Genomic DNA, 11,567 nt, shown 5'->3' with positions numbered 1-11,567 from the left:
CCTAGGATCGAGTCCAGCATCGGGCTCCCTATGGGAAGCCTGCTTCTCCCCCTGCCTGTCTCTGCCTCTCTCTCTGTGTCTCTCATAAATAAATAAAATCTTAAAAAAAAAAAATCAAATTCAGAACCCAGAGCAAGCCTCATGCTAAGGCTCCAGCCACAGAGCAGACACAGACAGAGTGAAGAGCCCCATCAGTGGAACTTTATTATCATAGACATCAGGTACAAACAAACAGTACAAAAGGGCCAACAGGCCCCACTTCCTCTCCAGGTGGGTTCCTGTGAATAAGCAAGAAAACATCATAAGGAAGGAAGGGGGGTGGGGATCCCTGGGTGGTTCAGCGGTTTAGCGCCTGCTTTCAGCCCAGGGCATGATCCTGGAGACCCGGGATCAAGTCCCATGTCCCTGCCAGGAGCCTGCTTCTCCCCCTGCCTGTGTCTCTGCTTCCTCTCTCTCTCTCTCTCTCTCATTAATAAATAAATAAAATCTTTAAAAAAAAAAAAAAAGAAGGAAGAGGGGAGCCACTGGCTCAGGCCTGCTCACCTGAACCCACAATTCAACCACCATACACGGTCTCACTGCCAATGATCATTCCTCCAGGGGTCACTGGCTCAACCCTACTAACCTGGATGCTGTCAAGTGTGAGCTCCCCAAGGGCAGACAGGGTATAAATGGAGACTCTAAGGAGCCATGACAGCTTTTATTCGCAAAGAAGAAAAGTCAGGCTTCTCAGTGAGCTTGAGTCATTTGTTGGAGATCACACAGCTAGAGAGCTGCAGACTCAGGATTTGAACCCAGCAACCTGACTCCTGAGCTTGTGCTCCCCACCAGTGTGCTCTACTATCTTCCGTATGCTTCATACATAAACAGCAAGTAATACTCATATAAACGACGCGTATACACAGTGCCCAAAGCACCACCCCTGTTCACAGAAAACACACATATAGGAAATGCAATTTATATATGTTGCACACGCACACACATACCACACACACACAAATGAATGGATGTCTAGTCACTCATTTTCTTGGCCAGAACAGGGATGGGCTCACTTCAGAAAAGGAAAGCCTTGGGGCCCCAGGTGGCCAGCCCATGCTTCACCTCACCACCCCATCCCCCGCTTACCCAGCCTCTAGTTACTGTCCCTCCAGGAAGTCAGGTCCAATGCTGGGAGTGTGCTACAGTTGACAAAGTCCCGAGGGAACATGTTGGACATGAAGATGTTGTTTTTGGACACAGTGGTGATGCCCGTGTTGTCGCAGATGATTCGGGGCAGGGAGATCCTGGCCAGCGCCTGCTGCTGCTGGCTGCTGAACACACCTCTGTTCTCCCACCAAAACCTGCATGGGGATACCCGAGGATGTGGCACTGATGCTGTCCTCAGCAGAAGGGCGTTTGCTGGCTCAAGCTACACCCTCGATGTAAGAAGGACCACCCCAGACACCCACTCCCCAGCCTGCGAGGGCTCCAGGCCCTCAGACTGCCCAGGGGCTTTCACGCCACTGCCCGCTGGCCTCAGCTCTGCCTATGTCAGCCCAGCGGCCCCAAGGCCCGGGCAACGCTGCGCAGGGAGCTGGGCCCGCACTCACTCACAGAGCCCTGTGCCCGGGCCCGGGGCTGTGTCCATGGGGGCACAGAGAATCAATCTGTTTATAATGTGTCCACCCAGAGAGGGACACTTTTCTCTAACTTTCCCATGGACACAATATGAACTAGATAAGAACCAGGCCTGATAGATGTCAGGGCCACATTGAAATGACACTAAGAGCGCCTTGGGGACTGTTCAACAGTGAGCGACTGCTGCACGGTGGCATCTTGAAATCAGAGGAGTAAAGTTGCATTTTCTCTGTCTTCCCTCCTTCACAACCAGCGGTCCAGGTCCCTCCTGGCTGCACCCCCCACGGGTTCAGAGCACGTCAAGGATGACCTCGAGGGCCAGGAACACACTGGAAAATCACAGATCCCTTGCTGCCCCTCACTTCACAGGAGGAAGTAGGGGCCCCAAGAAGTTGGGGGAAGAGGCCTGTGACCACACAGTGGGCCTAAGTGGCTCACCACCCCTCACCGGTCACCATCTCGGAGCTTCCGGAACTGGGTCCCAATGAGGCAGGCGAGGAGCTGGCCCACACGGCCTCTGGGCTCCAGGGGCTCAGCCACCCCACCCATCCAGATGTCAATGTTGTCGGGCGTGCCATACTGCTGCATCAGCTTCTGTGCCAGGTCCAGGTTCCTGAGCACCGTGGCCAGCTCACCCACAGTGCTGGGCTGAGGGAGGCCGCAGAAGCGCCTCCAGGCATTGTACCCTGCCAAGGAGAGGCGGCGGTGGCTGTGGGTGGGTCTCAGAAAGCCCAGCTCCCCAACACACCATGGCTGTCTACCATATACTGAGGGACAGGAGAGAGAGGAGGACACACAGGGGCTTCTCCCAGGCTGTAAGCCACCAGGGAACCCTGAAATGAAGGGCCAAGACCCTCTCTGTTTCCTTTGCCCTCCCAACTGCCAAAACTCCTACAGCATCCAAGAATAGGAACATCTCATTGCTCCCCCTCTGAAGCTCACAGACCCATGAGGGGTGAAGTGTGTTGGAAGGTTTAGCCACACCAGCTGTCCCATAATGTAGGCATAGACTTTGGGGTTAGGCTGATCTGGGTTCAAATTCAAGCTCTAACCCTGACTTTGCTGGAGAAGAACCTGGGCAGGTTCTGAATCTCTTCAAGCCTCAGTTTGCTCATCTGTAAAATGGAAATGATAATAATCTCTTTCCCTCAAAGTGCATGTAAAACGAAGGAAAATGAAATGTGAGGGAGACAGGTTTCCAGCCCACTTGGGCAGGTGGGGGCACTGCAGAGGGCAGGGCTCTAGAGTGGGAGGTGGGATGGGGCAGGGGGCTCCTGCAGCCCCTCACCTGGGAGGCCGTGGTCCCGGCTGCGCTGCATGTTCAGGGCAGGCAGGTCCAGCCCAATCCTCATGACCTGCTCAAACAGCCGCTCCCGGATCTCGTCCACCACAATCTGGTTCTGGCGATTCAGCTTGGCAGGGGTGGCCATGAGGCCCCGCAGGATGGGGTCAATGCCACCTGGGATGAGAGGAGCAAGACGTGGGGAAGGCTCTGGCTCAGTATCAGGGCTCGGACTGGAGTTCGGGGAAAAAACAGATGCAGACAGAGGATTGCAGAAAGGGCTGGGCACATGCAATTCCTGGTGCCAAGGTGGCCCCAGTGGGCAGGTCTTCACTGGGAGAATCGAAGTCTTGGGGGATAATGCCATTCAGACTTGCAAGCTGGGGTGCACCCAGCCCCTGGGCTCCTGGGTCACTGAGAGTCATGACACACAGGAAGGAGGCAGCTCCCTAAGAGCCATCTCCACTCACCCTTTATTATTACATAGAGAAGCAGTGAACTGAGGCTGGAAAATCAGGTAGGATCCCAAAGATGGAAGGAAGAGGATTTCTCCTGCGCTCGCTCCCTGTTGCCAAGGCCACCCCCACTACATCCTCCGCTGCCAGCCCACTGTCTCCTGGCCTAGGTCCAGCTCACCTTCCAGCACTACCCTCCAGGTAGCGAAGAAGACCCTGCTGAGTGGAACGCGGGGGTTGGGCCCCATGGGCTGGTACCGGTTATCCAGGCGGAACATGAAAGGTTGGATGAGGGTGTGGCCATAGCGGAAGGCATTGGTAAAGACGTTGGAGATGCGAGGGTCTACCGAGTCATTGTAGGAGCGGTACCTCGGCAGGTACTTCCTCATGGCCAGTGGTCCCAGCACCAGGGGCAGGTAGTCCCGATAAGTGATGATCTAGAGAAAAGTCGTGCTCAGAGGGGCCTTTCTACTCACCCTCTGTGCAGAGTCTCTGCCCGCTTGGGGGTGTCCCTCCACTGCCTACGGCCAGGGAGTTACCTCCCACAGCACTGGATCTCAGTCTAACAGAGTGGCACCAAGTGGCATAAATAGACCTCTACCGCTTGCCTGCTGTGTGACCTTGGGCCAGTTATTAACCTCTGTGAGCCCTGTCACTCAAATGTAAATTAAGGATAATTATGCCACCGTCTGTCTTTAAAAGATGAAATAACAAAGGGCTTTGTTAATCAATAGCTCCTTTGCCCTCGAGTTACTGGTCTTTTTTCTCCTAATTTATAAGCTACTGAGGGCAAGGGTTGTATCTCCTTCCTCTTGAAATTACTCGGTGCCCAGCAAGTACTTGCTCATGGTGGGGTTCAGGATGTGTTTGTGGAGGAGGGGAGATAAAAAAGGGAAAGGGCCACTCTGGATGCTTTCCAAGGGAAAAGAAAAGATAAGGATTCTAGAGTCTGGAATGTTCTTGAGGCTTAAATGAATCTCACTTAAGTACCTAGTGCAAAGCCAAAACTTACCCTCAGGACCTGCAACTCTCTCCCCCTCTGGAGTCTAAGAGCATGAAAAAGGTGTGTGTGTGTGTGTGTGTGTGTGTGTGTGTGTGTCTTGGGGAGAGGATGGGGGTGCTGAAGCATCAGAAGTTGGGAGAGAGGGGGTGCCTGGGTGGCTCAGTGGTTGAGTGTCTGCTTTCGGCTCAGGTCATGATCCCGGGGTCCTGGGATCAAGTCCCACTTTGGGCTCCCTGCAGGGAGCCTGCTCTGCCTGTGTCTCTGCCTCTCTGTCTGTCTGTCTCATGAATAAACAAATAAAATCTTAAAAGGAAGAAGACGGAGAAGGAGAAGGAAGGAGAAAGAGAAGAGGAAGATGTTGGGAGAGAGGAGATTGGGTGAGCTATGATAGAGCCAACAGAAGAGGTGAGTGGGCCAGGTGCCTCGAGGAGGTGAGGAAAGGAAAGGCATTTACTGACCAGCTACTATGCACCAAGCACTTTGGATCCACCCCCTTAACCTTCCTGAAACTGCTGATAGGAAAGGAGAAAGGAGAACCAGTCTAGGAAGGAGGGGATGGAAGGCAGGTAACCTTTGTCAGGCACTTAGTATCTGCCAGGTGTTTTCACATATATCATTTAATTTTTACCATGTCATGGATGTGCATGTGGAGGCTCATGGGGTTCATTTGCCCCAGGCGACATAGCTAGGGTATGGTGAAGCCAAGTTAGGATCCCAAGCCTGCACGATCTCCGGCATCACCAATGCTCAGGACTGCCTACCTACCTGGACCATGGCCCCCACAATCTTGCGGGCTTCCTGGTAGAGCCTCTCTCCATCCCAGCGGGGGTTCAGGCGCCTGAGCTCTGTGGCCAGCCGGTTGTGCTCCCGCAGAAAGAGCGTGTGCATGGAAGCGAGCTCAGGCATCTCACTTGAGCGGGTATCCCCTTGGGAAAGCAAAAGCTACTGTCAGTCCTAAGATCCCATCAGAAAGGACTGGCTCTACCAAGACTCCCTCCCCAGCCAAGGTCTGAAACCCAGACTTCCTCTCCATCCATCTTCCCACACCATGCTCAGTTTACACCTCCTCTAGGACATCTTCTCTTGATGCCTTGGTTTGCCATGAATAAACAAATAAATTCTTCCTCCATTTAGGGGCACTGCTGGTTGAAGTTGCTCATTCAGTAGGCATCAGATCCAACACATGACTTGCCATATTCCAGTACCTGAGACTGGGAGCTCCTTGAGGATGAGGACCACTAAAGGGCTTGTGCCTTTTAGTACCTGACCCTCCACCCAACTCACACATAGGTACATGGAGTTTAACACAGTGCCTGTTACAAAGTAGGTGATCCATGAACACTGCCTGGTTGACTTATTCTCTTGATTCAGAGAAGGCAAAAAAAAAAAAAAATAGCATGCAGGTTGACACTCCCTACTTCCATGATCATATCAGACAGCTAATGATACAGACAGCACTCTCTCCTGCTAAAATTGGATGCAAACTCAGAATCCTTCTCAACACAGGACTCTAGAAATCCATTACCATCTGATCAGAGTTGCCATCCCCATCCTTACTACATGCTAATTTGCAGCCTGCTCAGGATCCAGAGAGTAGGGGGGAAAGGGGCCTAGGGCACAGGAAGCTTATAGTCTACATCTGAGACTGTTCAAAAAAACCAGGTGAGATATCTGCTCCCTAGTCCTCCCCAACCCTTCTCTGGAAGGGCCAGAGAGTTAGGACCAGGCCCTTTTAACAGGACACTGGGTCCAGTCTTTGTCAGCTCCAGATGCTGGTGGGAAAGAAATTCTTTGAGAGCAGGTTTACTATTCCATGAGCTGCCAGAGATCATGATGTTCCAGGCCCAGGACATGCAGCTTGATGCCATGATAGGGGCAGCCATAACTGTCTGAGAAGCGGTGCTCTTCCCTCACTAGCCCAGAAAAGCACAGGCTCTGGCAGGGACTAGAGCTGACCTGGATTCTCCTCCCCAGGGCCCAACCAGGGTAGACACTACCAGGAGCCATCAGGAGGAGACGTTGGGAGGCCAGAGGTGAATAGAAGGGCCTCAGGACTACTACTGGATTTACATTAAAGAATATTGGAGGGGTCCCTGGCTGGCTCAGTTAGTGGGGTATGTGACGCTTGATTTGGGGGTTGTAAGTTTGAGCCCCATGTTGGGTGTATAGATTACTTAAAAATAAACCCCTGGGGCACCTGGTGGCTCAGTCAGTCAAGTGTCCAACTCCTGATTTCAGCTCAGGTCATGATCTCAGGGTCCTGAGATCAAGCCCTGCATGGGGCTCCACGCTCAGTGGGGAGTCTGCTTCTCTCTCTCCCTCTGCCCCTCCCCTTGCTCATGTTGTCTCTAAAATAAATAAATCTTTAAAAAATAAAATAAAATCTTTTAAATAAAGAAGAAAAAACATCAGAAAATTTTGGGGCACTGGCACCATTACTGCCCCACCATATCCCCAGGACTGCCAGGTGTTTAAATTTAAAACCCCACTCTTTCTTATTACAGGGAATCAAGATGGCAGGAGGTGGTATTCTGGAGCAGCACTGTCCCATAGAACTTTCTGAATTGTTGAAAATGTTCTGCATCTGTGCTGCTCTATAAGGGAACCACTAGCCTATGAGGCTATTGAACTCTTAAAATGTGGCTAGTGCAGCAGAGGAACTGAATTTTAAATTTAATTTTAATCAACTTAAACTTAAATGAAAATAGTCATGTGTGGCTAGTGGCTACCATACCAGATGATGTAGTTCTACAGAGTGAGGATGCCATGTTGCTCTCTGTCCCTTTCATTACCCATCCCTGGGGACTCAACTCTCTGCCAGAGTCCAGAGGGAAAAGGAGAGTTGGAGAAAGAGATGGACAGATGGACAGAGACTCCTCAGCCATCCCTGAGTCTCCTTCTTAGGTTTGGGTTTTTGTTTTCTGTTTATTTTGGTTTGGGTTTGGATATTGGGTTTTTGTTTGTTTTGGGGGTTTTGTTGTTGTTGTTGTTGTTGTTTTTGGTTTGTTTGCTTTCTGCCTGCATCCAACTTGTCACCAAGGCAACTGGATTAATATCAGAAAGTTGGTGAGGACAGTCTCTCTAAATGCAAACTCACAGGCTGCTCACAAACAGGCCCCCTGTTGCTCCAGCACGGAGCACCCCACACCACCCCAGGTTCCCCCATAGGGCTGACCTGCCAGGAAGCAGGGGATGCCTGCAGAGCGGTTGGTGAGGAGGCAGGGGTCGTCATGCAGGTTGTCAAAGGGCAGCAGGGCCCGGCCATTGTCGCTGAAGCGGGTGTTGACAGCCAGCAGCCCCAGCTGGTTGGTCAGGTTTCGAAGCCTAGTGGCCAGAGGGTCCTCGCTGCCGTACACCATGCTGGCGTCCACGAAGGAGGTGAGCGCATTGATTTGGTTGCGGATGGTGATGTTGTTGTCTGTGCAGGCTGGGGAGGAGCGGAAGAAGGGGATGCAGTCACGTTGGTTCTTGATGCGGGGGTCATTTGGTGGGATCTGTGACACATAGATGGGGCCGATTCACCAAGGGCAGGGGCAGTGGGCAGGAATAACTTTTCTCCTGTCCACCCCCCACCCCAAGGCCTGATCCCACCTCCAAAGCAGCCTAGAACCCAGGCCCAGAGGGGGCGACCCAGACACCAAAAGGAGGGTTCTTCAGGACTTCTGGCCCCCTTCGCCTGCAGGGAGGCCTCTCAAGGCTACAGAGGATCACTGCCTGAATTTGCACCAGCAGAATGCCAGAACTCCAGAAAGCAGGATGTGAGGCCCCCTGGAGGAGGGCGGGCTAGTCCTAGCCTAAACTGCCTTTCTCTCCCTCCCGTCTGCCCTTCCCTCTTCTGTTCTTTGGATGTGGTCTCTAACTCTCAGTTGGCCGCCTCTTCCGGTTCCTTTCCTGTCTTTCATTCTGGCTCCTGCCTCTTCTCCTCTCTTCTCCCCTCCCCTCCCCTCCCCTCCCCTCCCCTCCCCTCTCGTCTCCGCTCCTCTCCTCTCCTCTCCTCTCCTTCCCCCCCCCCCCCCGCCATTCTGTTTCCTTTCTCTCATCCTCTCCCTACTGGGTATGTGCCCCAACCAGCCAGTCCCCTCCAGCCCTCCCGCACCCGACAGCCCAGGCTCTGAGCCCCAGGCAGCGCGCGCCGGGGCAGGGGCGGGGAGGCGGCCCTCTGGGCGGAGGACGGAGACTGGGCAGCTGCACCCACTCGCCGGGGTCGGAGGGAGGCGAGGACGCGGGGTGGGCAGGGCCAGCCTTTCCTAGGAGCTGGGGAAGGAACTCTGGGCACCGAGGGAGGTGGCCGCTTCCAGGAAGGCTGCCCCCGGTCCCCACCGGGCAGGCAGCGGGAAGAAGGGAGCACCTTGAGCGGGAAGCAGGGCGGCTGCTGCTCGCAGCTGATCTCGCAGTTGACACTCGTGACGAAGGAGACGCGGGCGGCCGGCTCCGGGCTCAGGTCGAGGTCGTGGTCGAGCAGCTGGCCCCACTGCATGAACAGGAGCGAGCGCTCCTGGTCCGGGGTCAGCTGCTCCGTGGGGAAGCGCACGATGGCGTTGGAGACGGCGCGCGCCTGCGGAACACCGGGCGTCAGGGGCGGCCCCGCGCGCCCCCGGGCCCCCGCCCCGCCCCCCGCCCCCCGCCGGCGCTCACCAGGGGCACCGGGAAGCCGCTGCGCTTCACCCCGGGCGTCCAGCCGTAGGGCAGCGAGAAGCCGTCCTCGTACTCCGCCGGCAGCCAGCGCGCAAAGGCGCGGTTGGAGGCTCCCAGCGTGGGGCTGCGTCTGCAGAGCGGGGACCGGGCGCTGACACCCGGCGGCGCCGCGGGCTGTGGGGGACCCCGCAGACCCCGCGCCCAGTCGCCCGCCCGCCGAGGGCCGCCCGCGGCCAGCCGCACCTGTTGTTGCAGTGCCCGGTGATGCTGCGGTACTTGTCGTTTTCCGGGCACTTCAGCCCCACGTCCTGGTAGGCGCAGCCGCTCGACTTGGACAGCAGATTCAGCTGGGCGGGGGTCAGCACATCTGGGGCCGAGGAAGGAGGGACTTGTGTGGTTGCCGAGTCTCCCCATTTCCTATCCTAAGCTGGGGAGCGTCGGTTGGGGGCCCAGGCTGAGAACACGGAGAGCAGACTCCCGTGCACCCAAGACTCCCTGGAAAGGGGGGGAGGCTCACTGGGACATGACCAAGGTCACTAGAGGAGCAGGACACTGGGGTTGTAGGGGCGACTGTACCAGTGACATTGAAGGGCCGCGGCCACAGAGGCCGCAGCTTCCCCTCCAGCAGGCTCAGGGCCACGTGCAGATAGTCAGCAGCCCTCACAGCTGTCCTGGTGGCTGCTACCGGCTGCTTGAAGTAGGACAGGAGTTCCATGGGGCTGGCCAGGCCACTGTGAAGCCGCTGCTTGATGCTGCTTGGAGAAGGGAGGAGTGAGGCCAGAGACACTCCGCAGAGCCCCAGCCCCAGCCCCAGCCCCAGGTGAGCGCCGGACAGAGACCCACAGACAGGAGAAGGTTTCTCTTTATAAGCAGAGTATGGACCTGGGTGTCCAGACAGAGGCAAGGCCGGGGGGAGGGATGGTTTTGAAGATGCTCTCAAACCCAGAGACGCAAAGACTGACAGACAGAGGGCTCCTTCCCCACCCTCAAGGCCCCCTGTGAGTTGGATCTCTGAAAGCTGTGGGGCCCCCACCTCTCCCGCCGCTCCTTGTAGGCTGTGTCCACTAGTCGCTTGGCTTCTTCCATGCAGGTCATTACCACTGTGGTTTCCACCTCCAGGACAGCTGCCCAGAACAGGGGTCACAAGGTCAGGAATGGGTCCCAGAGCCCAGGGCAGTCTATGCTGAAGAAAGGGATCCTTGGGACTCAGAACCACCCCAATACACCACCTTTTCCCTTCTTTCTGCACTGTTACCTGGATTGGCACTCTCAGAGTGCTGGGGCACAGCCAGAATGGCCAGGAGCCCTGCGAGGGCCAGCAACAGCAGCATCTCTGCAACAAGACCCCAAGCCCAGTAAGTCCTGAGCGCACAGTGCATTTGGGAGCAGAGAGCCCCCCCATCCCTCTCTCCTGGCCCCTCAATCCCACCTTCATACTCCAGTCCAGCCTCAATGGGTCCTACCTACCTCCTCAGAGGAGGAGTCAAGGCACCTCTCTTTTACTTTAGTCCCTGAGCCCTCCAGGGCCTTACCTGGAAGTTCACCTGGTATTGGCCACGGGGCTCAGCCAACTCTAGGCCTTTATGTCCTCTGGGCGTGGGGAGGGGTGGGGCAGATGGAACTAGCCCCTCCCATACTAAATGCTCTCTCCTCCCCCACTGGGGTTGGGGTGCCCAAAAGGTAGTCCCTCATATGGGAGAGAGGGACAGAAGAAGAGAAACTAGAGCTGTGCCCAGACTTTGAACTTAGCATCCCACCCCAGAGCTTCTTAGCTGCCATTATGTGCTTAGACCACTGCTGTCCCCAGGAGGTATAGACAAAATAACCCCCCTCCAAAATTCTGGTTAAACTGAGTATCTGGAGATCCTTCGAAAGGGACAAAAGTCAGGAACCAACAGCCTAAGGAAGTATGGGACATGGAGTGACCCCAGAGGAGGAGGGAAGCTGTAGGGAACATCTGGAGTAATAATCCATCAGCCTCAGGAGGCTGTCCCCCACCACCAACAGTATGCTGGCCCCTAGCAGCCCTCTATTCTTGGCAAAGGCTAAAGGCACAGGAAATCTGGCTGGAGACCGTTGGGTTTCATAGGAAAGCCTGGGGGCTACAGGCTCGGGACCAAGGTAACTTCCTCTCTCCCTTTCCTCCTCCCTTCTCAGCTTTGGGTAGCAGACTGTCTTCAGCACTCCTGCCATCCGTTCCTGAATTTCAGAAACCAGGAAAGAGCAGAGCTGGATGTGGTTAGTGGTCAGTTAGGTGACACAGCCCACAGCCTCTCCGGGACAAAATGGGTGCAGTTAGGAGGACTGGGGTTAACCTTTAGGATTGGTCTGAGAGGCAAGAGGGGGAGGTGTCGCCCCTAAAGAATGCTGGCAAAGCAGCTGCCATTCTTGGGCAGGACCAGTACCCCATGACTAATGACGATGCTTGTCCACCTCCCTGGTCCTTGTCAGGCTCCCATGAGGTTTGGTCTAGCCATGTTTCCCATTCCAACCACCATCCTGCCCTCACTCTTGTCTTCTATGCTCAGACCACATCTTGGATGAAGAACAAGGAACAACAACACATCCAGAACAC

General features: G+C 55.2%; 1 protein-coding gene across 3 annotated transcripts; it reads right to left on the bottom strand.

The window, feature by feature from the left end:
- Positions 1–179: 179 nt before the first annotated feature.
- On the bottom strand, positions 180–10,601 carry MPO (myeloperoxidase). Of its 3 annotated transcripts, none has more exons than XM_072779846.1 (14): positions 10,525–10,601; positions 10,248–10,325; positions 10,026–10,116; positions 9,569–9,744; positions 9,236–9,359; positions 8,993–9,122; positions 8,706–8,912; positions 7,533–7,851; positions 5,123–5,283; positions 3,536–3,791; positions 2,906–3,076; positions 2,066–2,303; positions 1,126–1,340; positions 180–278 (listed from the first exon to the last, which is right to left on the bottom strand). In XM_072779846.1, exons 2-13 carry the CDS (start codon positions 10,321–10,323, stop codon positions 1,133–1,135), a joined length of 2,157 nt encoding a protein of 718 aa, XP_072635947.1. In that variant the 5' UTR covers positions 10,324–10,325; positions 10,525–10,601; the 3' UTR covers positions 180–278; positions 1,126–1,132. The 3 variants fall into 3 exon arrangements, with proteins under 3 accessions (XP_072635947.1, XP_072635948.1, XP_072635949.1); XM_072779847.1 differs by having other exon boundaries at positions 10,422–10,552; XM_072779848.1 differs by having other exon boundaries at positions 10,460–10,533.
- Positions 10,602–11,567: the final 966 nt, after the last annotated feature.

Source organism: Canis lupus, chromosome 16, assembly GCF_048164855.1.
Source record: "Canis lupus baileyi chromosome 16, mCanLup2.hap1, whole genome shotgun sequence".
NCBI lineage: Eukaryota > Metazoa > Chordata > Mammalia > Carnivora > Canidae > Canis > Canis lupus.
The sequence above is the reverse complement of the archived record's forward strand: the minus strand, read 5'-3'. Positions and strand labels throughout refer to the sequence as shown.

What these genes read in the sequence shown, in the direction of transcription:
- MPO (XM_072779846.1), bottom strand. Translation starts at nt 10,323, where the DNA reads ATGCTGCTGTTGCTGGCCCTCGCAGGGCTCCTGGCCATTCTGGCTGTG. An exon ending in GCGGCTTCCCGGTGCCCCTG is followed by an intron (nt 8,913 to 8,992) that starts GTGAGCGCCGGC and finishes GGTGTTCCGCAG; the next exon opens with GCGCGCGCCGTCTCCAACGC. An exon ending in CCGGGACCACGGCCTCCCAG is followed by an intron (nt 2,304 to 2,905) that starts GTGAGGGGCTGC and finishes TCTCCTTGGCAG; the next exon opens with GGTACAATGCCTGGAGGCGC.